At 39.6% G+C, this 22779-nt stretch overlaps 1 protein-coding gene across 1 annotated transcript in view; it reads left to right on the top strand.

The window, feature by feature from the left end:
• The window catches only part of TLN2 (talin 2), a 569404-nt gene that overhangs the window by 373779 nt on the left and 172846 nt on the right, over positions 1-22779 (top strand). Inside the window, exons 23-28 of the mRNA XM_069098382.1 lie at positions 7256-7423; positions 10804-11098; positions 11953-12119; positions 15864-15992; positions 17298-17411; positions 20059-20172. Coding sequence (XP_068954483.1) covers positions 7256-7423; positions 10804-11098; positions 11953-12119; positions 15864-15992; positions 17298-17411; positions 20059-20172 — 987 coding nt within the window. The remainder of the gene's footprint in view (positions 1-7255; positions 7424-10803; positions 11099-11952; positions 12120-15863; positions 15993-17297; positions 17412-20058; positions 20173-22779) is intronic.

Genomic DNA, 22779 nt, shown 5'->3' with positions numbered 1-22779 from the left:
GAAATTGGAGAGGAATCAAGAAACTTCTTGATGAGGGTGAAAGAGCAGAAGTAAAAGCTGGCTTGAAGCTTAAAATAAAAAAAAAAACTAAGATCCTGGCAAGTGGTCCCATCACTTCCTGGCAAACAGAAGGAGAAGGAGTGGAAGCGGTGTCAAATTTTATGTTCTTGGGTTCAAATTCTGTTGATGATGACTGCAGCCATGAGATTAAAAGATGCTTGCTCCTTGGAAGGAAAACTATGGCAAATCTGGACAGCATGCTAAAAAGCAGAGGCATCACCTTGCTGACAAAGGTCTGTGTCTCCCAAGCAGTGGTTTTTCCAGTAGCAATGTATGGCTGTGAGAGTTGGACTATAAGGAAAGCTAAGTGCTTTTCAAATTGTGGTATTGGAGAAGACTTTTGAAAGCCCATTGAACAGGAAGGAGATCAAATCAGTCAATACTCAAAGAAATTAGTTTAGACTATTCACTTCCAATGCTGAAGCTTAAACACTTTGTCCACCTAATGAGAAGACAGGATACATTAAAAAAAGACTCTGATCTTGGGGACAATTGAAGGCAAAAGGGAGAGAATGACAGATAGTCTCATGGAAACATGGACCAGGAACTTAGACTTTGAGAGTTAGTGGAGGATAGAAGGGAGTGGTGTGCTGTGATTCATGGGGTCACAAAGAACGGGACACAACTGAACAAAAACCCAGTGCCCCTAGCAGATAGGCACTTGTTCCTTTTCTCCAGTTTTTACCTTTTGAGAATAGAGCCACATTCTCTGGTTGACTACTTTGGAATTACAAATTTCTGTTCTCTAGGGCAGACGAGTAAGAGTTAAACAGACATGGAGTTGGGTTACAAATTTACTAGTACTTAAATGAGTCAAATCCATTACCTTTCTTCTAAAAATGTCCTCTTTAAATTCTCTGTGGGTTTCTTAATACAGAAAAAATTAGACAAAATATCCCTGAAGATTCAAGTTGAAGTTGAAAATTATTCCAGTCCTTTGAGTCAACTCTGGTAGCTAATATGTGTGTGTGTATTTCTCCAGTTTTAATTTTTTTAATCAATTAATGAGACTTAGTATTCATGAGCCCCAGCTCTTCAAAACACTTATTATTTAATACTGAATTTTGTTATAGCAATAGTACTATGAACTCCGTTGAACAATTTTGAAAAAATTTATCATGACTGGTCCTGTTTTCTCCTCTGTAAAATGAGTCATTAGTGGTTCTCAAACTTTTTAGCCTCAAGACTGCATCATGATACTCTTAAAAATTAAGGACACTAGATAATTTTTTCTACGTGGGTTATGTCTACTGATCTTTATGAAATTAGAAGTTAAAACATCTTTGTATTATTTTGAAAATAGTTTTGATCTGATGGGTCCCCTGTAAGGGTTTTTGGGACTCCTCTCCCCTCCAGTTTCCCTGCTCCACATTTTGAGAAACTACTGACCTAAATAATCTATAATGTTCCTTCCAGCTGTCACACGGATTCTAAAAATGCAGCGTTCAGAGGGATTTCCTTGAGAAATGTAGAAGAGACATATAAATGAGGAATGGGAATGGAGTCCCCAATCACAGAGAAGTACTGAACAAATGTTAGCAGTGCTTTTACTGTACCTCCTTTTCACAGAAGTTGCTTTCAGGTTTCAGTACAAAATGCTTTACTTTCCATTGATAATCTCCTATGAGGCAGATGGTGACACAGTAGACTGAGCACGGGGCTTGTAGTCAGGAAGACCTGAGTTCAGATCTTGCCTCACACTTACTAACTACATTACCCTGCTGATTAACCACTATTTGCTTCAGTTTCCTCAACTGTGAGGTGGACTTAATAATATCTGCCTTGTAGCACTGTTGCAAGGATCAAATTAGATAATACTTGTAAAAAGCACTCAGCACTGTGCCTGGAACACAGGCACTATATAATTCCTCTGTACATCAGATACTTGGAAAAGCCCAAAGCCACTAGGAGCCTAGCCCAGGAGAGCAGCCTAGCAGTCATTCCAGTGGGTCCAACAGGGTACAAATCATCTGAGGCCATCCCCAAAGCCCAGTCAGTCAGTGAGCATTTATTAGGCACCTGTTACATGCCTGGCCCTGTGCTAAGCACTAAGGATACAAGAAGGGCAAAATACAGTCCCTGCTGTTAAGGAGCTCACAGTTTAATGAGGTGGACATCCTGTAAACAACTGTGTACAAGCAAGCCCTTTCTTAATGTTAAGTATTTTTAGTCGTGTCCGACTCTCCATGACCCCATTTGGGGTTTTCTTAGCAAAGATACTGGAATGGTTTGCCATTTCCTTCTCCAGCTCATTTAACAGATAAGGAAACTGAGGCAAAGTTAAGTGACTTTCGTAGGGTCACACACCTATGTCTGAGGCCAGATCTGAACTTGGGAAGATGAGGCTTCCAGACCCCGGGCCCAACTCTCTATCCAATACAATGCCACCTGACTGCCCTGAAACAAGACATAGGATAAATTGGAGAGAACCAATCAACAGAGAGGAAGCACTAACATTAAGGAGGGCCAGGAAAGTCTTCTCAGAGCAGGTGGCATTTTAGCTGACTCACGGAGGAACAGGACACAGAGATAGAAGAGAGTTCCAGGCATGGTAGATAACCATTGAAAATGCCCAGAGTTGGGAGTTAGAGCATCCTGTGCAACGAACAACATGCAGACCAGTGTCCCTGGATTGCTAAGTACTTGGGGGCTATAGTTATAACATAAAGTAAGACTGGAAGGGCTGGGGATGGGGGTGGGGCAGGTTACAAAGGGCCTTGAATGCCAAAAAAGATTTTATATTTGATCCTCAAGATGGTAGGGAGCCCTGGAGTTTTCTTAATGGGATGTGGCAGGGGGCTGACATTGACTTGCGCCTTAGAAAGGTCAATTCGATAGCTGGATGGAAGATGCCAGGCAGACCCACCAGCAGCTATTGCAGTAGTCCAGGCATGGGGTGATGTGGGCCTTTACTAGGGTAGTGTCAGCCTCAGACAGAAGTGGGCCTGTCTGAGAGCCCATGGAGACAGGACTGCGGCTAAAGAGAGAACAGATTCAGGGAGTTCCAGGCAGGTTCCAGTGAGGCTGAAGAAAGGCCATACACAAATCCAGCCTATGCATGGGACTAAAAATTAAGAGGAGCCCAGCATGGCAGTGCCTCCTGAGCCCAGCAGCAAGCTGGAAGCTACCGTGTGTGGTAAAGGAAAGCTCTTAGCCCTTTGACAAGGGGGACCCTCCAAGAAGAGCTCAGCAGAGTTTCAGCCTCAGAGTCCATAAGAAGAGGGGCTTGCTCTCATCCACCATACTACGGAACAGGCAGTCAGTTGCAGAGACTGACCCAAGCCAGTCCTATCTAGTTACTGAGGTAGATATATGAACAAACAAAGGAAAACTCCAAATACCAGGAGTAAATACCTTGGTTCGAGACACACCCAGAGTTGTAAATCCCAAGGAGAATAGCAACCCCATTGGAAGTCTGGGAAGCCTCAGAGGAAAAAATGATCTGGTCACAGGAGCTGTAAGAGTACCTGGAAAACATGAAACTGAAGAAATAGGATGGAAACGTTAGGGAAGAAAGAATATAAAGGGAAAGTAAGAAAAATAAACAACTTAGACTAGAACCTCACCCAAGACCCAAATGTCCTGAAAGTTAAAATGGGCCCAACAGAAGACAAAGATGCAATAAGGTAACAAGAAGTATTTCAAAAGATGGGGGGGGGGGGCGAAAAAAAAGGAAAAAATATTAAAACAAAGAAACTGCTTCCCCCCCCCCCCAAAAAAAAAATCCCACTCTAATTTTAGAGCACTAAAATTACTTTTCATTATCAGATGAACTAATAGAGACCTCTATTCCCAATTCTCTCCAGGGAAAGGAATGCCTTGACATTCTCATTTAAAATAAAAATGGCTTGTCTATTTTGGACGAGCATTTCTAAATCAAATTGAGTTATATCATTACTATTCCCTCAAAGCCTCCCCTTTCCCCAAATTTCCTATTTCTCTTGAGGGCCCCCCCCCATCCTTCCAGTCACTCGGGTTCCAATCTCAGAGTCATTCTCTCAACGGAACATATCAAATCTGTTGCCAAGTCTTATCTGTTTTATCTCCACAGCAATCTCCTTCTGTCCCTTCACAGTCACAACCTAGTTGAGGCCCACTCATCTGGAATATTGGAACTGTCTCCTAATTGATCTCCCTGCCTCCAGTCTCCGCTCTCTCCTATTAGTTGGCTATACAGCTGCCAAAGTGCAGGTTTGACCGTCTCACTCTCTGGCTCCATAAACCCTAGTGGCTCTATCAAATACAAACTCTTCAATTCGGCTTTCAAAGACTTCACAACTTGTCTCCAGTCTTTTCTAGTCTTACTTATGAACTCCCCAAAAATGATCCCCATCCAGCAAAATTGGCTTTCTTGCTGTTTCTAATATATGGAATTTTCTCTCATCTCTGTTCCTCTCCTCAGGCCACCCCCTACATCCAGAATGTTTTCCATCCTTTAAAAAAAAAAAAGTTTTTCTTTCTTAAAACTTCAAACTTAACAATCACAAAATAAAACAACCATTTCCAGATACAAAGTAAAATAGAGAAAGAGGATTGTACATGAAACCTTTAGTCTATTAAGTAAAGCTTCCTTTTTTTTTTTTTATTTTTTTTTTTGGAGGTGGAAAGGCAGAGAAATTGGGGTTAAGTGACTTGCCCAAGGTCGCACGGCTAGTAAGTGTTAAGTGTCTGAGTCTGGATTTGAACTCAGGTACTCCTGACTCCAGAGCCAGTGCTCTATTCACTGGGCCACCTAGCCGCCCCTCCTTTTATTTTTAATAGATATTTTATTTTTCCTGAATTACATATTAAAACAAATTTTTAACATTTTTTTAAAGTTTTGAGTTCCAAATTCTATCGCCCTCTTCCCTCCTCTCCCCGAGGCAATAAGCAATCAGATACAGGTTATACACATAGCTTCCTTTTATTTTTAAGTGACAATAAGTTCTACGTGTAACTTTCAGAGTTGTGCTGCTTATATGTGCTTCTTTCTGGCATTTGTCGTTCTTGTGCTGTTTTTTTGTTGTGTTTTTTTAAGATTTGTTCCATGATTCTCTCTTCTCTTTTTGTTGGGGGTGGGATGAGAGAAGAGTAGTTAGAACCTATCACTAGTGCCCTTCTTCTTCCTCACATTGAAAAAGTCAAAACGAAACTCCTGCAACAGATATGCATTTGTCAAGTGAAACATGATCATTTTGCCTGCATCTGAAATCTTTTTTTTGTTTCTGTACCTTAAATCCATTGCTCTCTGTTAGGTAGCAGATCACACACTTCCTCAGTCAGTCCCTTGGAATCATATTTGGTCACTGCATGGATCAAAATACTTAAATCTTTCCAAATTACACACCTTTAACCATATTGTTTTATCTGGTTCTTCTGGCTTCATTGTGTATGACCTCATGTACATTTTTCCAGGTCTCCCAGAAACCATCCCTTTGGTCATTTCTTATGGGGAAATGCATTCCCTCGTAATCTCCTACCTTTTAGAGTTCCTAGTTTCTTTCAGATTTCAGTTCTAATACCAGCTCTTTAATGAGATTTTTTTGTGTGTTTTCCCTGGATTGATAGTACAACAATCTGAAAGTTACTTTGTATTTTCTGTGTATTTACCTGTGAGTTCACATAAGCTCTCTCAAAAGAATGTAATTTCCATGACGTCTGAAACTGCTCATTTTGGTTTTCTTCTTTGCTTTCCTAATGCCTAGCAGGATACCTTGCACATAGTAGGTACAAACAATAAATGCTTGTATTTATTTAAATTGATTGGGACCTCTCTGCCTCCTAAAAGCAAGGAAAATAAGCCAAACCTAGCATATCGTTAATTGACAAACTACACAGATGGGTGACATCTAGTTAAAGAAGTGAAATTACTCTTCATTCCACAGATGGAGTACCCATTTCACTGTATCTCAGCAGACAAGGGCTAGTCATAAACACTCTATCCTTTGCCAAATGTTTCCTATTTATACGAGTTCACAGTCCCTCTCCCTCTTTAGCTAGAAAGTAAAAGAACAATTTTCTAGTTAAAAAAACTTTTTTAGTTTCCATCATATTTGATTCCTATTAAATATGTCCCAGAAGATATTACTAACTTAAAGGTGAACTGATTTCTTAGAATCTATATTTAACTTCAAAATAACATGTCTTCCTTTGGGTGTTTAGTAATGTCCTCTGGAGGCTGAATTCTTCATACTTTACTGATAAGAACTTCAAATTTTTGGAAGCAGTTGTCTAAAAAAAGAATTTTTCCATATTCCAAATTACATTTTCCATATTACAGTGAAACATATTGACCAGGTGTGGACAAGCATTGCAGATGGTATTTGTAAAAATCGATTATATTTCCAAGTTTTTTCTTTCTCACCATCAGAGGCAACATGAAAAGAGCCTTAGCCCAAGACTCAAAAGAACTGAGTTCAAGGCTCAAATTTTCCACTTGATGGTGGTTTGATTTGAGTAATTCACATTACCTTTCCTGTCCTCAGTTTCCTTCCTCATCTAGAAAATAGTGTTTATTCATGGAAAATGTTTACTGATCTACAGTAGTAAGCATTTAATAAAGACTTTTTCTTTCTCTTAACACAGGTTTCACTCCTCAAAACTTATCCATATTGTAAAAAAATTATTTTAAACTGAAAAGGGAAAATCTTTAAAAATTTTACCTGTGATCTGCTTCTCTCCCACCCTAACACTGTATTCTAGTACCTGACTCTTGAACTATTGAAAGCTGATATTTTGAGACTGCTGAACAGACAGTGCTTCATTTGCTTCATTGAATAGAATTAATATTTACCATCCACAATATCATTTGGGTTAGGAAATCCTGAGCTGATTTGATTCTAATTTAATTTCTCAAGTCCTTTCCTACTGTAACATTCTGTCATTTTATTTACAGAGTATCTTGGAAAAATGGTAAAAAAAAAATTAAATTAAGGGCTTAATTCTGAAAGTCTGGTACACGTGAACCAGTTATTAAAATGGAAACCCTTTCCCCAAAATTGATTTATTTCAGGGTACTTATTGGATGAGAAAAATAATGTGATGTCAGGATTGCAAGTCTTCCTATTTTATAATCACCCTCTCTATACTTAAAAAAAACAAACATATTCATGAAGACTCTTCTAAGCACCCAAGTAAATCCCTCATTTTATTCCTGGACTAAGGGAGGCAGTAAAGGAAAAATAAAGAGTCCTTATTGTTTGCTTCCTTTTTGCAGGATGTACTAATGAGTTTAGCCAAAGCCGTCGCTAATGCTGCCGCCATGCTGGTGCTGAAAGCAAAGAATGTTGCCCAGGTGGCAGAGGACACTGTTCTGCAGAACAGGGTAATCGCTGCTGCCACCCAGTGTGCTTTGTCGACCTCCCAGTTGGTGGCATGTGCTAAGGTAAGGTTCTGTGTGACTGTGGGGCTCCCACTCTCATGGCTGCTGAAGATTGTGCTGATTTTCATTCAGAATGGTTTCAGGTGTCTCCAGGTGGTTTTGGTGGGGTGATGTTCTAGCCACCTCAGCCTGTTTATATCCCCTGCAAACTATGACTAGTGCACTGACCCTTAGGGAGTTGGTACTTTCTTTGGCATCCTAAGGTGGTGCAGTGGATAGAGAGCACTGGGCTAGGAATCAAGAAAAGACTCTTTATGAGTTCAAATCGGGCTTCAGACACTTACTAGCTGTGTGACCCTGGCCAAGTCACTCAACCCCATTTGCCTCAGTTTCTTCATCTGTAAAATGAGCTGGAGAAGGAAATGACAAGCCACTCCAGTGTCTTTGCCAAGAAAATCCTAAATGAGGTCATGAAGAGTCAGATACAACTTAACTCAATAATAGCAACAAAAGGGCTTGCTTACATACCAGCTTTTATAAATCCGGCAGTTTTCCTAATTGGATTTCTTGTTCTTTTTTCTCAGATTCTGTTCAGAAAAGGTTTCTGAATTGTGTAACTCACTCTTGTAAAGGTGTGGGTAGTCTTCAGTAGCCATATCATGGTTAACAATGTTGTTGTGATGGTATCAGGGAACATGAACCTCTTAAAGAAATGAAATAGCGGACTCAGCTGCATGGCCTTCTCTATAATAAAAACCTTGACTCACTGCTGCTTTGAGGGGTAGGGGTCAAGGGATCTCAGAGCTGGAGCAAGTTAACAGAGAATTAATCGGTAGGGACCTGTGTAGTCTCCTTAGTTCTACCTCATTCTCACTATTAAGGAAGGAAAGTGTCTTGGAGCAGTGGAGAGACAACTGGCCTCAAAACCAGGAGGACCTGAGTTCATGTCTTCCCTCTAACTCATCCTGGCTGTTGACCATGGGCAGGTCCCTTAGCCTTTCAGTAATCTAGGTCTGTGGTGTCAAACTCAAAGAGAAGCTGATCCATGCTGGCCATATACTGACTTAGAAAACCACCAGTTAACATTATCTATGTCATATCATGTTTTTATTTTATTAAGCACGTCCCAATTATGTTTCAGTCTGGTTCAGGACAGAGTTTTTTCAGACTGACCAAGTTAACACCTTTGCTTTAGGCAGTTTTCTAAGAGTATACATTGTGGGTATCAACCTGCTTTGGTAGAGGGAATTTACTTGCCTGGGAGTTCCTATACCAATGAAATCACAGTTCTACTCCCTATTCCTGTCTCCCTCCCAGAAATTTTAAGTGAATGAAAAAGCAGTGATTTATACCACTGATGATCTACACAGTCGTTTTGTAAGCTTTGAGATAGAAGAAAACCCTGAGACTTGTTATTGTTGTTCATTTGTATCTGACTCTTTCTGCCCCCATAGACCAAAGCATGCCAGTAGGGTTTGCTTAGCAAAGATACTGGAGTGGTTTACTATTTCCTTCTCCACTGGATTAAGACAAACAGGTTAAATGACTTACCCAGAGTCATATGGTGAATAAGAGTCTGAAGCTGGCTTTGAACTCAGGTCTTCCTGACTCTAGGCCCAGCACTTTATCCACTGAACCATCTAGTTGTCTAGCTTGGGACTAGTTTTACTTTATTTTTTTTTATAAAAGAATAATAACTTTCTATTTTGCCTATTAATTTCCCACACATTAAGCTTGTTCCAGATGTTACTCTTGGAAAGAACTTGTATTGGAGAGTATCAGAAATATTTATTTGTATGTTGCTCTGATTGGCATATATATATATATATATATATATATCAATATATCATAACTCTTATCTAGTAGTGTTGTTCAATTAGGTGGTGTAGTATTTATTGGACCTAGACTCAGAAAGATCTAAGTTTGACCTCAGATAGTTGCTCAGAAGTCATTACCCAGTCCTCTCCTTCTGTTTTCTTATGTATAAAATGGAGATAATAGTAACACCTTGCTCCCAGAGTGATTGTGAGGATCAAATGAGAAAATATTCATAAAGTGCTTTGCAAATCTTAAAGTACTATCGTCTGTTTGAAGAAAGCTCCCTCCCTTTTTTTTCAGGGGAGGAGGGTGGTGAGAATCCTATGTATTGCTAATTGGTGTTCATAATGATAGCCCTAAAATGTAAGACCCTGAAATGCCCTTAAGAAAGGTTAAATAATGTTCATTATATTTGAATAGATTTTATTGCATTCTAATTCAATTTGAAGTACCAGAGCATCTCATTCAAATAATGAGAATGTTTAATTAACCAGAATACGTTATTTCTTAACTATCCTGTATAAATTAGAATTTACTGTATTTAATGGATTTGGAAACTAACATGGTAGTTGATTTTTTAAAAAGCTTTTCACATGATTTGATACTCAATGAGTTTTTTAGTGAAATTTCTCAAAAAGCATTTTAGGTATACTTACATGCTTTCGGTCTTACTATTACACATTCTCAACAGGCAATCAAAAATACATGTTGAGAGACTAGATACAGAAGTATGTGCAATCAATTCTTGATTACTTGTGGGCTCTCTTTTAAATGTCACAGATTCCTACATTGGTTATACCCACTTTCTCCTCTATACAGAAATATACTTCAGTGAATTGGGGGTTTGTCTGGCATTTTGACTTACCTTTGCCATTGCTTCCCTTCATTAGCTTCGGAATTTGAAAACTGATAACATATAAATGTCATAATCAGTGCAGATTTGTGTTAACTTTTACTTAGTGGCTAGAATGTAGATGAAAACAATTAGGCAATACTTCCAGGAAGAGATAGCCTTGGACTGAGGGGTTTTTTAAATTATTTTTTCCATCTTTATCAGTATCTTGTTTTTGTTTCACCTTCATTGCATGTAGCACAATTTGAAAATCTCAAGCACTACGTAAATACTGTTATTGTTCACATAACTTATTTGGGAGTAGGGATTGTTTCAGTCTTTGTATTTGTACCTAGCACCCTTCCTGGCATTTAATAAATGTTCATTAAATGCCTAATTTCTAGATATAAATATAGATATATGTTCCTCATTCCCTTACCCAGTGAACCATCCTTTGGGCGGGAAAAGATTTTAAAAATAAGAAAAGCAGCTTTAACTATACCAACCAGTAGTCATGTGCATCTGTCAGTCTATATATTATTCCACATTCATAGGCACTCTTCCAACCCACTTTTGCAAAGAAGGGATAGTGGTATCTATTACCAGCTCTTTTGAGCCTAGACTTGAAGATAGGAAGGCAGACGGGGTCTACATGCAGGGAGATTACACCATGATTTATGGAGCATGAATAAAACCCAGACCTTGTAGCAGTCTTTTCAGAGATGCTTGCATATAGTTGGCGTTGATTAAAACCACCCTGAGTTCCAGTGCCTCTATATGCATCTTCTTACAGGTAGTGAGCCCCACCCTCAGCTCCCCCGTATGCCAGGAACAACTGATTGAGGCTGGAAAACTTGTCGACCGTTCAGTGGAAAATTGCGTCCGAGCCTGCCAGGATGCCACGGATGATAGTGAACTCCTGAAGCAGGTCAGCGCAGCAGCTAGTGTGGTCAGCCAGGCCTTACACGACCTCCTGCAGCACGTCCGGCAGTTTGCCAGCAGAGGGGAACCGATTGGCCGCTATGACCAGGCAACTGACACCATCATGTGTGTTACTGAAAACATCTTCAGCTCAATGGGAGATGCTGGTAAGTGTCTTTATTTCTCGGTTCCTCTAAAGATTTTGGGCAGGGGTGAGGAGGGAGACAGTATAAATTTTAAAGAGGTGTCTTTTGTATTGAGAAAACTTCACAGACTTCATTACAGGGGTTATGCTGAAATTTGGAACAACTCTTATTTCAGACTAACAGATGTGTTTCTCTGTAGCAATGCTTATTAAATGATAGTATACAATTTTTGGAAAAATATTTTCTGTATCTTCCATGAATAATTTAAAGCAAAAGGAATCTTTTTACACATTTAGTAGATATGTGTATTTGTGTTTTTAAAAATGAAAGCTTGCACAACCTCAGCCTCCTTCTAGGCTTTGTTAAAGGAGACGTTGCCCCTTTTTTTTCCTATAAGAATTCAGTCCAGGGGCGGCTAGGTGGCACAGTGAGTAGAGCATCAGCCCTGGAGTCAGGAGGACCAGAGTTTGGTTCCGGCCTCAGACACTTAACACCCACACACAAAAAAAAAAACAGCTGTGTAACCTTGGGCAAGTTACTTAACTCCAGTTGCCCTCCAAAAAGCACAAAAAAAAAAATTCAGTCCAGTTTGTTTCTCTATTCATGTTAATTCTATGCAGAAAATAATTAAATTCTAGTTATTTAGGACATGCAGGCTTGGTTTTCCACAGAAGACATTTCTTTTCTTTGTCTTTCTCATGAGGTGTTGAGTTTGCAGTTGCTATTCCAAGAGTCTGGTCTAGGGATTGAATATTTTTACACAGGGCTTAACTTCTCCATTTTTGTATCCTCATTAAGAGTGAACAGACTCCTTTAAAATGTCTAGGAGAGCAGAGGTTTGAATAGCATTTACTCTCATATGTCTCTTCCCCTAGGTGAAATGGTACGGCAGGCCAGAGTCCTAGCACAAGCTACCTCAGACCTTGTCAATGCCATGAGGTCAGATGCTGAGGCTGAAATCGACATGGAGAATTCCAAAAAACTTCTGGCAGCTGCAAAACTCCTGGCGGACTCCACCGCCCGCATGGTCGAAGCTGCAAAGGTAATTAACATGGATTGATGTGCTGAAAAGTGAATCATGTGAGCTATTTCACTGAGGAATTTTGTTTCTCCTTACATGCTGTTCTACTAATCTGCCTATGAGGTAATGCCATCTACTGCTGAAAGGGTCCATGGGGATGTTCTAACACAACTTTTCCTTTTTATAGAAGAGTATAATGAGGCCCAGAAAGATCTAATCTCCCTAATCAAGTTTATACAAGTTAGCACATTCAGGATTCGAACCCAATTCCTTTGAATACAGATGCAATGTTCTTCTTGCTGCAACATATTTATTATTTTTAGGTTTAATCCCTAACTATGATTTCATCAGTTTGGCATATTTGCACCACCAGGGCAGGTCACCTGTGTCTTATAGTCTTAGAGAGTTGCATGGTACCCTGAGAGGCCTGGGGTTAGTATGTGTCAGAAGCAGGTCTTAATCCCAGATTTATTAATATATTAGTAATCATCTTATTTCTTTTTTTCCTTTTTTTTTTTTTTTTTTTGAGGCAATTGGGATTAAGTGGCTTGCCCAGGGTCACACAGTTACTGAGTACCTGAGGCCGAATTTGAACTCAGGTCCTCCTGACTCCAGGGCAGGTGCTCTATCCACTGGACCACCTAGCTCCCCCCGTATTCGTCTAATTTCAAGCAAAGAGATTTTCCCACACATTTGTGTTTCTTTTTCATCTGTGCTTTTTACTAAATCTAAAAGAAGATAATTTTCTTTTTAGATAAATTTTTATTTTTAAAGGAAATTATTATTTTTGCCTCATCTACATTTCACAATATATTTTCATGCCCTCTCCCTCATAGAAAGCCAATGAAACCTTATAACAGAGGGAGAAAAAGCAGTTCAACAAAACTAAATTCCTAAATTCTCACATTGTATGTATGCCATGTTCCATACTCCCAGACCTCCACCTCTGCATAGCATTGTTGCTATTAATGAGTCATTTCAGTCATGTCCAACTCTCTGTGACCCCATTTGAGGTTTTCTTGGCAGAGATCCTTGTCATTTCCTTCTCCAGCTCATTTTACAGATGAGGAAACTGAGGCCAACAGGGTTAAGTGACTTGGCCATGGTCACACAGCTAGTAAGTGTCTGAGGCCAGATATGAACTCATGAAGATGAGTCTTCCTGCCTTCAGGCCTGGAACTCTATCCACTTCCCTTCCTAGCTTCTCAGCAAAGTAGCTGAGGAGATGCTTTCTCCTATCACCTCTTTGTATCCAGGCTTGGTCATTGTAGCTTTGCAACATACAGTTGTGATTGTTTTAGTATTGTTGAAAACCATAGCTTATCTGCCAATACCTCTTGGCAGATGGAGCAAAAGGCCAGGTTGAAGAAGATATTGAGCTTGTGAGAGTCAGAAGAAACATCTGAGCAGAGCTGGTGTACCCCTCTCTCTTAGCAAAGAGGACAAAATAACCAGCTTCCAGCTGGCCCACCCCCATCAGGCATAGTTCATGTACTACACCTTATTGAAAAAGATCCTGCTTCATTTATAATGTGTCCCAAAAATCATTGAACAGTTTTAAGGTATAAAAACTTATTAGGAATTTTGGCTGGCAAGCCAAGGTGATGGACAGACACTGTAAAGATAGTAGGAAGAGAAGAGGAAAGGAAAACCTGCAAAAAAATGGGTGTCCCAAACATCTTAATCTCCCTTATTAGATACCCTTCCTCTGCTTTGTTCCAGACCCTTTTCTGGGCCTCACTTTCCCCATGTCTAAAATAAAAGGGTTGAACTAGATGGTCACCAGGCTTCCTTCCAGCTCTTAACATTTTGATCTGTGAATATTTAACAGATCAAGAAAAAAGTCCTTTCTCATTCACATAGCCAGAGTGTTAACCCTGCGATTAGAATCCTGAGTTTACTGACTTTCCAGTCCAGGAATCTTTCATTTACACCATGTACTATACGATGAGATGAAAACAATAAGTGAACAATGAAGGGTTCTCTATAATAACATTATTTCACCGTCCCAGTCAATCAATAAGCAGGTATCAAACGGTACTTAGTATGTGACATGCATGGAGCCAAGTGCTGGAGATGCCCAGAGAAAAGCAAAAACAGGCTTTACCATTTATGTACTTGCTGTTTGTCCCATAGAAAATAATTCAATTTCAGCAAGTGTGTTAAATGCCTGCCCTGTGGTGAACACTATTCCAGGCATTAGGGAAGATACAAAGTTTAGATAAGGATGGAGCCTTTCATCTCATGGAGTTCCAATTGAGGATAGAGATGTCACACTTATACAAGTCATGGCCTTATAAATGTCACCATGTACTTTCTTTGATTTTTATCAATATAAAGGCCATGGGAGGAGGGGGTGGGATTGGGGGTGGGAGAATGACTCAGTCGTGTGTGCTATAGTTTGGAAGGTGGGGAGAAGAGAACACAACCACAATTGAACTATTGAGACATTCATTTTTTATTGAATTACTTATTTTTAGTTTTCAGCATTCACTTCCATAAGTTTTAAATTTTCTCCTTCTCTCTCACCCCTACCTCCCCAAGATGCCTTGCAATCTGATATGGGCTCTGCACATACTTTCCTATTAAACACATTTTCACATTAGTCATGTTGCATAGAAGAATTATAACGAATGGGGAAAACCATGAGAAAGAAATATTGAGACATTTTTAAAAAAATTCTGCCATTTATTAGCAATTATATTTCTATTCCCTCCTCCTTACTTCGCATACCCTCTCCACTTTGTAAAAACCTACCCAGACTCCCAAGCCTTGAACCACAATGAAATATCATCCCCAAAGTGCCAGGAACTTAGAGGACAAAAATGACGTGGAGGTGGAATATATGGACATGATTCCTTGTTTCCTATTCATATAGAGTGTCTTTTACTAATGCACTAAAGGGGAACTGCCCTTTCATCCTTATGACCAGAAATAGGGTTTTTACTAAAAAACTTATTTTTTAGCAAAATTCCTTTACAGCCTCAGGCTTTGTATGTTATCTCCCACCAGTAGAGTTTCCCATAGATGTATTTTGACCCTTTACAATGCCATAGGGAGGAAACATCCCATAGGGATCATTCACAGTTTAGTACAATCAAGGTTGTAAATCACATTTTCAATTAAAAAATAAAATTAATCTAAGCGATTTTTTTTATTGTCCTAAATTTTTCTCAAGCATCACATTTCTGGCCCCGTGTTAACTTACATAGATCAGAGAAAATAAAAGGATCATAAAATGATACTTTTGAAAGGGTCTATAAAGACCAAGTCCAACCATTACTTAAAACATTGAGACCATCATCTAGCATACCTCCTTTACTTGCAGACCTCCAGGGCTGGAGAATTCATCACCACATCCCAAGGCAGCCATACTCACTTTTTGTTAGGTCTGTTTTATAAAAATTATCTAATTGAGCCAAAGTCTGCCTCCCTGTAATTTTCACATAGTTTTGCCCTATGGGGTTAGCAGAATATGTTTAATACTTCATCCACATGGCAGCTTTTAAAACATTTTAGGATTTAAGTCTTAGGGTTTAATGATCTCACTTTAACTTTCAGAGCTTAGCACAAAGCAGGTTTGAAACATCCCGTGCAGATATTTTCAATGGCAGAAAGAAAACCTATTGATCTTAAAAGTATCTTTTGGGAAAATTACCTTTGCCTGTCTGTCAACCATATTCAGGACAGAAGTAGAAGAAATAACAATCGAGGGCATAATTGAACTCCCTGGACCTCTTGAAATCCTTATTTTTACCCTTACAGGGTGCTGCTGCTAACCCAGAAAACGAAGATCAACAACAGAGACTCAGGGAAGCTGCAGAAGGACTCCGGGTTGCAACCAATGCAGCTGCTCAGAATGCTATTAAGAAAAAAATTGTCAACCGGTTAGAGGTCAGAAAAGGGGCCTTTTTTTTTTTTTTCCTTCTTGGGATATCTTCTTTTTAGGTGAGAGAGGCACTGTACAAATAAACAAATTTGTAGTATATCTTTCTGATTAGTAAAGCTCGGTCAAAAATTTAACCATTGGCACAGTTGTTACAGAGAATTCATATCTAAGAAATTGATTCTGTGGAAGGAGAAGGGATTTCAGGTATGTGAGAACTCTGAAACTAGGATTACCATAAGTTATCATCTGGACCAAAGTAAATATTCAAACAGCTCTAGGATCTTTAATATCAGAAGCAGTTATATTTCTGTGATTTTTTTTTCATGAAATTGCTTATTTAGGTTATAAATTTTGGTAGCTAATTGTTATACTTATCCTCTTAAACCTTGGAGCAGAGGGAATAGTTGATCAATTACCAGTGAATGTTTGAATACTTCATTCTTGGATCATAGGAAATAGGAAAATTGCATCTATAGGAGAAAGATGAATATTTTAAAAATAAGAAATGTCAGTGAATTCTCATCAGAGTTAAAATGTATGGTCCTCCCATATATCTAGATGTCTATCAAATTTTATATCATGTATTCAGGAGTATACTGACTGCCAAAATTAGTATAGAATGGGGAAAAAGTGTATTGTGTGTTTGTCCATGTGCACACATACACACATGCACAAGTCAAGTCCTTATACAGAACAACCTCTCATATATGTTGTAGTCTTCATCCTGGTCCTTTAATTAGTAGCTTTGAGATCAGTTCATTTAAATCTGTATGTAAACATGTAACAGGCTTGAAAGTTGAACTCAGCCTTTTTATTTATGAAAGGAGGTGGGAGATTGTGCCAGAATTATACCGTAGTGTCATTGCTTTTATGTTAAAGCATTTCATAGGGTGAAAGTGTTATTCACAAACGTGAAACATTTGTATTTGACCTAGAGAGCTGCATGGAAGGTGCTACCTTATGGGGTTTTTTTGTTATTATTTTTAAAGAAATTCCCCCTTGGTGCTACTTATCAATACCATTAGGGGGTGGGATTGTTCCTTGTCCCTTTACAAGAAAGACAAAAGAAAAATAGCACTTCTGATACCAGGCTAACTTAATAACTTTTCCAGGGAATTGATGGTTTCCAGGGACACTGTTAAAAATCATCAGTTTGCTTTTAAAAAAAAATCATCAGTGATACTAAAAGTCAGTATCTACTTATGTTCTCATTCTTACACGTACAGCAGGGGCTGAGCTACTTTCCATGTAGGAAACAAAGACTAAACCTTAAAAAAAAAAGTCTCTCCATCTTGATTCCTCCTTTTAAGGTTGCAGCAAAACAGGCTGCAGCTGCTGCTACTCAGACAATCGCAGCATCCCAGAACGCGGCTGTTTCCAACAAGAACCCAGCGGCACACCAGCAACTTGTCCAGAGCTGCAAGGTAAGTATCCAGACTGACAGAGTACAATGTCTATTGTAGATGATACTAAGAGTGTTACCCCTCTAAGTGCCTTGCTAATTTAGTTAATGGATATCCTTCAGGACCACTAATCCAATTCACAATGGCTCACATTTTCCAGGTGTTCCTGAATCTGTTTTTTGTCAGTACTTGGTTATTGTGGTTTTTTTTGTTTTTTTAACTCCCTCCCCCCCCCCCCCCCCAGTTCTTTCTTTGCTGTGTCCTGGATTTACTTTCTCCTCTTTTTTGAAAGATGCAAAAATCAAAGCCATTCGGATGCCATGAAACAGTAATAAAGCATTGAATTTCCAAAGGGCCTTTCTTCTGAAAAGCTGGCTACTTCTCATTCATCCTTTACACATCATAATAGTTTTTCATTTTCTACCTTTCCCTCTGTCCCATTGGCTGCCTGAGCCCACACCTTAAAGTCATTCATTCCCACTTGGCTTCAAACTCCACTTTTCCTTTGGAGTTGTCTATTGGAGCCTTTCTGTCTTGTTTTTTTATGAGACTCCATCTTCACCTAAATAGGCCACAGTCAGCTTGGGTCTCTCAGAAGCACCAAAAATGGTTTGATCTGTCAAATTGCATTGTGTGGCCATTTCTTAGATATCTATCTATAACATGGTTGATTAGAGCCTCTTACAATCACTTTTAAAAAATTAATCAGGAGGGGCGGCCAGATGGCTCAGCAAGTAAGAGCGCCAGCCCCAGTGCCGGGATGACCTGGGGATCAAATCTGGGCTCAGATACTTAGCACCACACCCAGAAATAACTGGCCGTGTAACCCTGAGCAAGTTACTTAACCCCGATTGCTTTAAAAAAAAAAAATTAATCAGGGAAGAAACATGGTACGTTTTAAAATTTAATTTGAAATCACTTTTCCTCCCCTCTCTTCAAGTTATAACTGTTAAATGATTTCAGTCCAGGGTGTGGGGGTGACTACTACCATCTCAGAAATAAATTTATCTTTGAAAGGAATTGGTTGAAATTGTATGGCTCTCTGAAACCAAGGCCCAAATTCCATATTCCCCCATGTTAGTCAAGAGAGCACTGAGCTTGTCAGTAGAAAAGCTCTGAGAAACATGCGAGGCAGGCCCTGCAAAGAAAAGGCAAGAAGAGGCAATTTCTGCCCCGGGCTTCTCACACTGCTTTTATGTGGAAGCTGCTGCTGCTGTATGGGAGAGCACTGCTGTGTGTGGGCTTGTACCATTGCTGGAGCTGCTGTTCTCCTCCTGAGTTTGGTTGCTACAGGCCCTATCAGGCAATAAGCAACCCAACGGGGTATGGAAATGGGCACTTCCACTTCTCAGGAGGTGCATGAAAATCAAGTTAATAGACTTCTAGAAGAAAAGGCTCCCTTATTAAAAGAGAAAGAAAGAAAGGGAGGAAGAGGAAGGAAAGAAGGAAGGAAGGAAGGAAGGAAGGAGGGAGAGAGGGAAGGAAGGAGGGAGCTCACAAATAAAAAGCCAGTCAAAAAGCTTCCAGAAAAAAAGGTGAGGCTTATAATTTACTAGGTCGAGGTTAACAACAAAACCCACTGAGTTATAGTTTGCGAGAACCTGGTTAAAGAGCAAAGTGTCATGAGATTGATGAGCAGGATATGAGCTTCGGAGGGCTCGTTGCTTACTTAGGGCAGAGCCAGGTGGGGGTGTTAAGTCCTTTTGAAGTAATTATGCCAAGCAATGTGTGGACAGTAAACGTCTATAGACATGGAATTCTGATTCTTGCCACCTTTGGGAAGTCTTTGATATTTGGGGAAATGAAATATATTCGGTGAAGACAAGGAAAAAGAGAAACTTTCAGTTTCAACTGCCTAATTCATGGAATAGACATCTCAGGTCAGAGCTACATGGTGAATGCTTATGCCTGAGAATCAGGTAGTCCTAACTTTCAAGAGTATCCACTACCCCCCCGACCCCCTCCAAATTAATTACCTTTCTTGCTTTGGATTAATTGATGGGTCCACTTGATTTCATTTTAGCCATAAATTATGCTTCCGTCTTGGTTTAAGTCCAGGATCCTATGCATGAATGAATGATTGCTAACATTTATTAAGTGCCTACAACATTCCAGGCACTGTACTAAATGCTTGAGAAAGAAATGCCAGCAGTTCTAATTGAAGAACACAACACATGAAGGGGAGATAGAGAGTAGAGTCTGGTTCTGGACAAGATAAGGTGAAAGCTTCCACATCCAGCATCCCGGGGGTAGAGTCCAAGGTTCTGATGGGAGGGTGATGAAGCTTGAGCGCCCATGCCATGGTTTGGAAATGGCCAAATTATATGAAAGTAATCTGTTCAAAGTTGCAGTCACATACATTCTCTTAAGTTGAAAGTTCAGTTTCTTTGAGCTAGCTATCATCTTGCAGCATCTTATAGTAGCATCTGCCAGGGAGAAGCTTAACTATAGAGTAAAACCCTGTATTTGTAAAGCCTTCTAAGGCCAAATATGCTTTCTAAGGTCTAGGACATGTCTTTGCCTACCAAGGAGATCATATAAATGAATTTCACGTGCAAGAAAAACCCTATACTAGGTTATTTCCCTACCCATTTTGGATAATTCAACATAATTACATTCCCCAGATTACCTAGAGGTGCTTAATTATATTTTTCCTTGCTTCCCACAGGCAGTGGCTGATCATATCCCTCAGCTGGTCCAGGGGGTAAGGGGAAGCCAGGCTCAAGCAGAAGATCTCAGTGCTCAGCTAGCTCTCATCATTTCCAGTCAGAACTTCCTCCAGGTAGGTAATAATGACCAACCCATCCCAGGACACACAGAGCCTCCCATCACTCATGTATTCCCATTGTCCTTAAAGAGAGAAAATTTTTAAATAACATTTTATTTTCAGATCTGTCTCTCTTCCTTCCCTCTCCTCCTCCCCAGCCCTCAATATAAGAAAATAAGAAAAACAAAGCTTTAATTATAAACATGTATAGTCATGCAAGACCAATTCCTTATTGACTATATAAAATGCATATGTGTATCTATCCATCTAAATATATTTATTGTATATAATTGTTCAGATAGATTCATAGAACATACTGAAATATTTCTCAAACTGCATTGAGTCTGTCACTTCTCTTATCAGGAACTAGGTAGCATGTTTCATCATTAATCCTTTGGATTTGTTATTGGACATTGTGTTGATCAGAGTTCCTAAGTCTTTCAGAGTTGATTGTCTTATATATAAATTGTTCTCCTAGTTCTGCTCACTTCTCTTTGCATCAGTTCATTAGTTCACAAGTCTTACCAGGTTTCTCTGAAACCCACCCCTTCATCGTTTCTTATAAGACAGTAGTATCCCATCACATTCATGTATCATAATTGTTCCACCCAGCCCCAGCTGATGGGGACTCCACCTGCCCTTCCCCTCAGATTCTAATTCTTTACCACCACAAAAAGAGCTTCTATAAATATTTTTGTGCATATGGGTCCTTTTCCTCTTCATTTGATCTTTAAGAGAGAAATCACAATGCCTCCTGCAGCTTCAACAAATGTTTTGTGGTGGAGTCAGACTCCGAAGACTCTATTATTTTTCCAGTTTCAGAGGAGATAGATTGAGCTTGGCAGAGCAGGATGCTGAAATATAGCAAAATCCCTTGGGGCAGATACACATGATAATCTTTTTTTTTTTTCAAGGACTTTAACTACGACTTACTTTTTCTTCTTTCCTCTTTAAGCAAAGGAAGTGAGGGAGAAAATGTGATAAATTGGAAATCTTGATGAACAGACTTGCACTGATTATTGCTTTCAGTTAGAAGTGGGAGTTAGATAGATTCGGGGCCCTTAAAGTAGTCAGTCAAAAACCATTCATGAGGGGTGGCTAGGTGGTGCAGGGAATAGAGCACTGGCCCTGGAGTCAGGAGGATCTGAGTTCAAACAAAAGCTAGCCATGTGACCTTGGGCAAGTCACTTAACCCCAGTTGCCTTCCAAAAAGCAAAAAACAAAACAAAACAAAAAACTATGCATGAGACTCAAGTCTTTGTATCTCCTTCAATGATATGCTGGTTCTGTCAACTTCTCCAGTCCTTTTTGGGAAACATAGGATGCAAAGAAATGGTTATCATAACTCATTTTCTTTCTTGGAAACACATTAGATGGTTATTCATTATTAAGAGGTCTGCACAACAGATGTAGATCTAATTATTAGGAATCAGGATAGGAACTGAGTCTGTGAATCAGTGGTTGAAGGAATCCCTTCTAGCAGTCAGTGCAGGTTAATACTTTCTCTGTATCTTATAGTCTTAGAGAGTAGCCTACATTCCTGAAAGTGGCCTGGTCAGGGTAAGATAACCAGTATGTGTCAGAGGTGGCACTTGAACACAGGTTTTTCTGGCTCTGAGACCTGCTCTCTCTCCATTATGCCATGTTGCTTCTCTCTTTTTTTTTCTTTTTGGAGGGGGGAGGGCAGGGCAATTGGGGTTAAGTGACTTGCCCAAGGTCACACGGCTAGTAAGTGTTAAGTGTCTGGGGCTGGATGAGTCCTCCTGACTCCAGGGCCCATGCTCTATTCACCATACCACCTAGTTGCCCCTTGGGATTACTTCTTAACCCCAGTTTGCATGGTGGCAGGATTTGGGGAGTTGGGGAGATTTTTCTCCCTTGCCATTTCCACAGTTTTGCCAGTTTCCTGTGTTCCTAAATGATCTGAACTCAGGGATTCTGAGTATTGCTTCTGTTGCCCAAATTCTTTGTAGAGAATTTATGAGGATTAAGAAAAATTAGGATTTTCTCATTCCCAAATTAAAATCCAGTATCAAACTCTTAGTACCTTTTTAATCTCGGGCAAGTCATTTATCTTTGATTTGTCTCAGTTTCCTCATCTGTAAAATGGAATGATAATATCACCTACCCTGCAGGATTGTTGCAGGGTCAGATAAATATTTGTAAAATGCTTAGCACAGTGACTGGAACATAGTAGGCAGTATATAAATGCATATTCCCTTCCCTTCCCAAGACACCACAACCTTTTTGAACCTGTCACATGCTGACCTTGATTAATTTCACAATCCTTCCTTTTCAGTTGCAATAGATCACATATCAAACTGTATGAATTAACTTCCATGTGCACTAAGGTGATCAAAAGATTCCTCCTCCTAGAATCAGTCTGGTTATGTATGTACATACAAACACCCCCCCCACACACACACACACACTTGTGTGTGTACATTATGTTGTTCTTCAATAATCATGGGGATGCCACATCTGGAATTTCACATCATAGCCCTGGTAGTGATACATGAGGATTGGCATTAAAGAGTGATGTGAAGAACCACTAGACAAGATCAGTGAGAGACCTAGGAAGTCCAGTGAAGTCTGGAACCAAAGGGAAAAAAAAATAGCCCC

Source organism: Petaurus breviceps, unplaced genomic scaffold (genome assembly GCF_028583685.1).
Source record: "Petaurus breviceps papuanus isolate PSGF00001 unplaced genomic scaffold, PetGlider_PUasm1.0 37, whole genome shotgun sequence".
Classification (NCBI taxonomy): domain Eukaryota; kingdom Metazoa; phylum Chordata; class Mammalia; order Diprotodontia; family Petauridae; genus Petaurus; species Petaurus breviceps.
The sequence above is the reverse complement of the archived record's forward strand: the minus strand, read 5'-3'. Positions and strand labels throughout refer to the sequence as shown.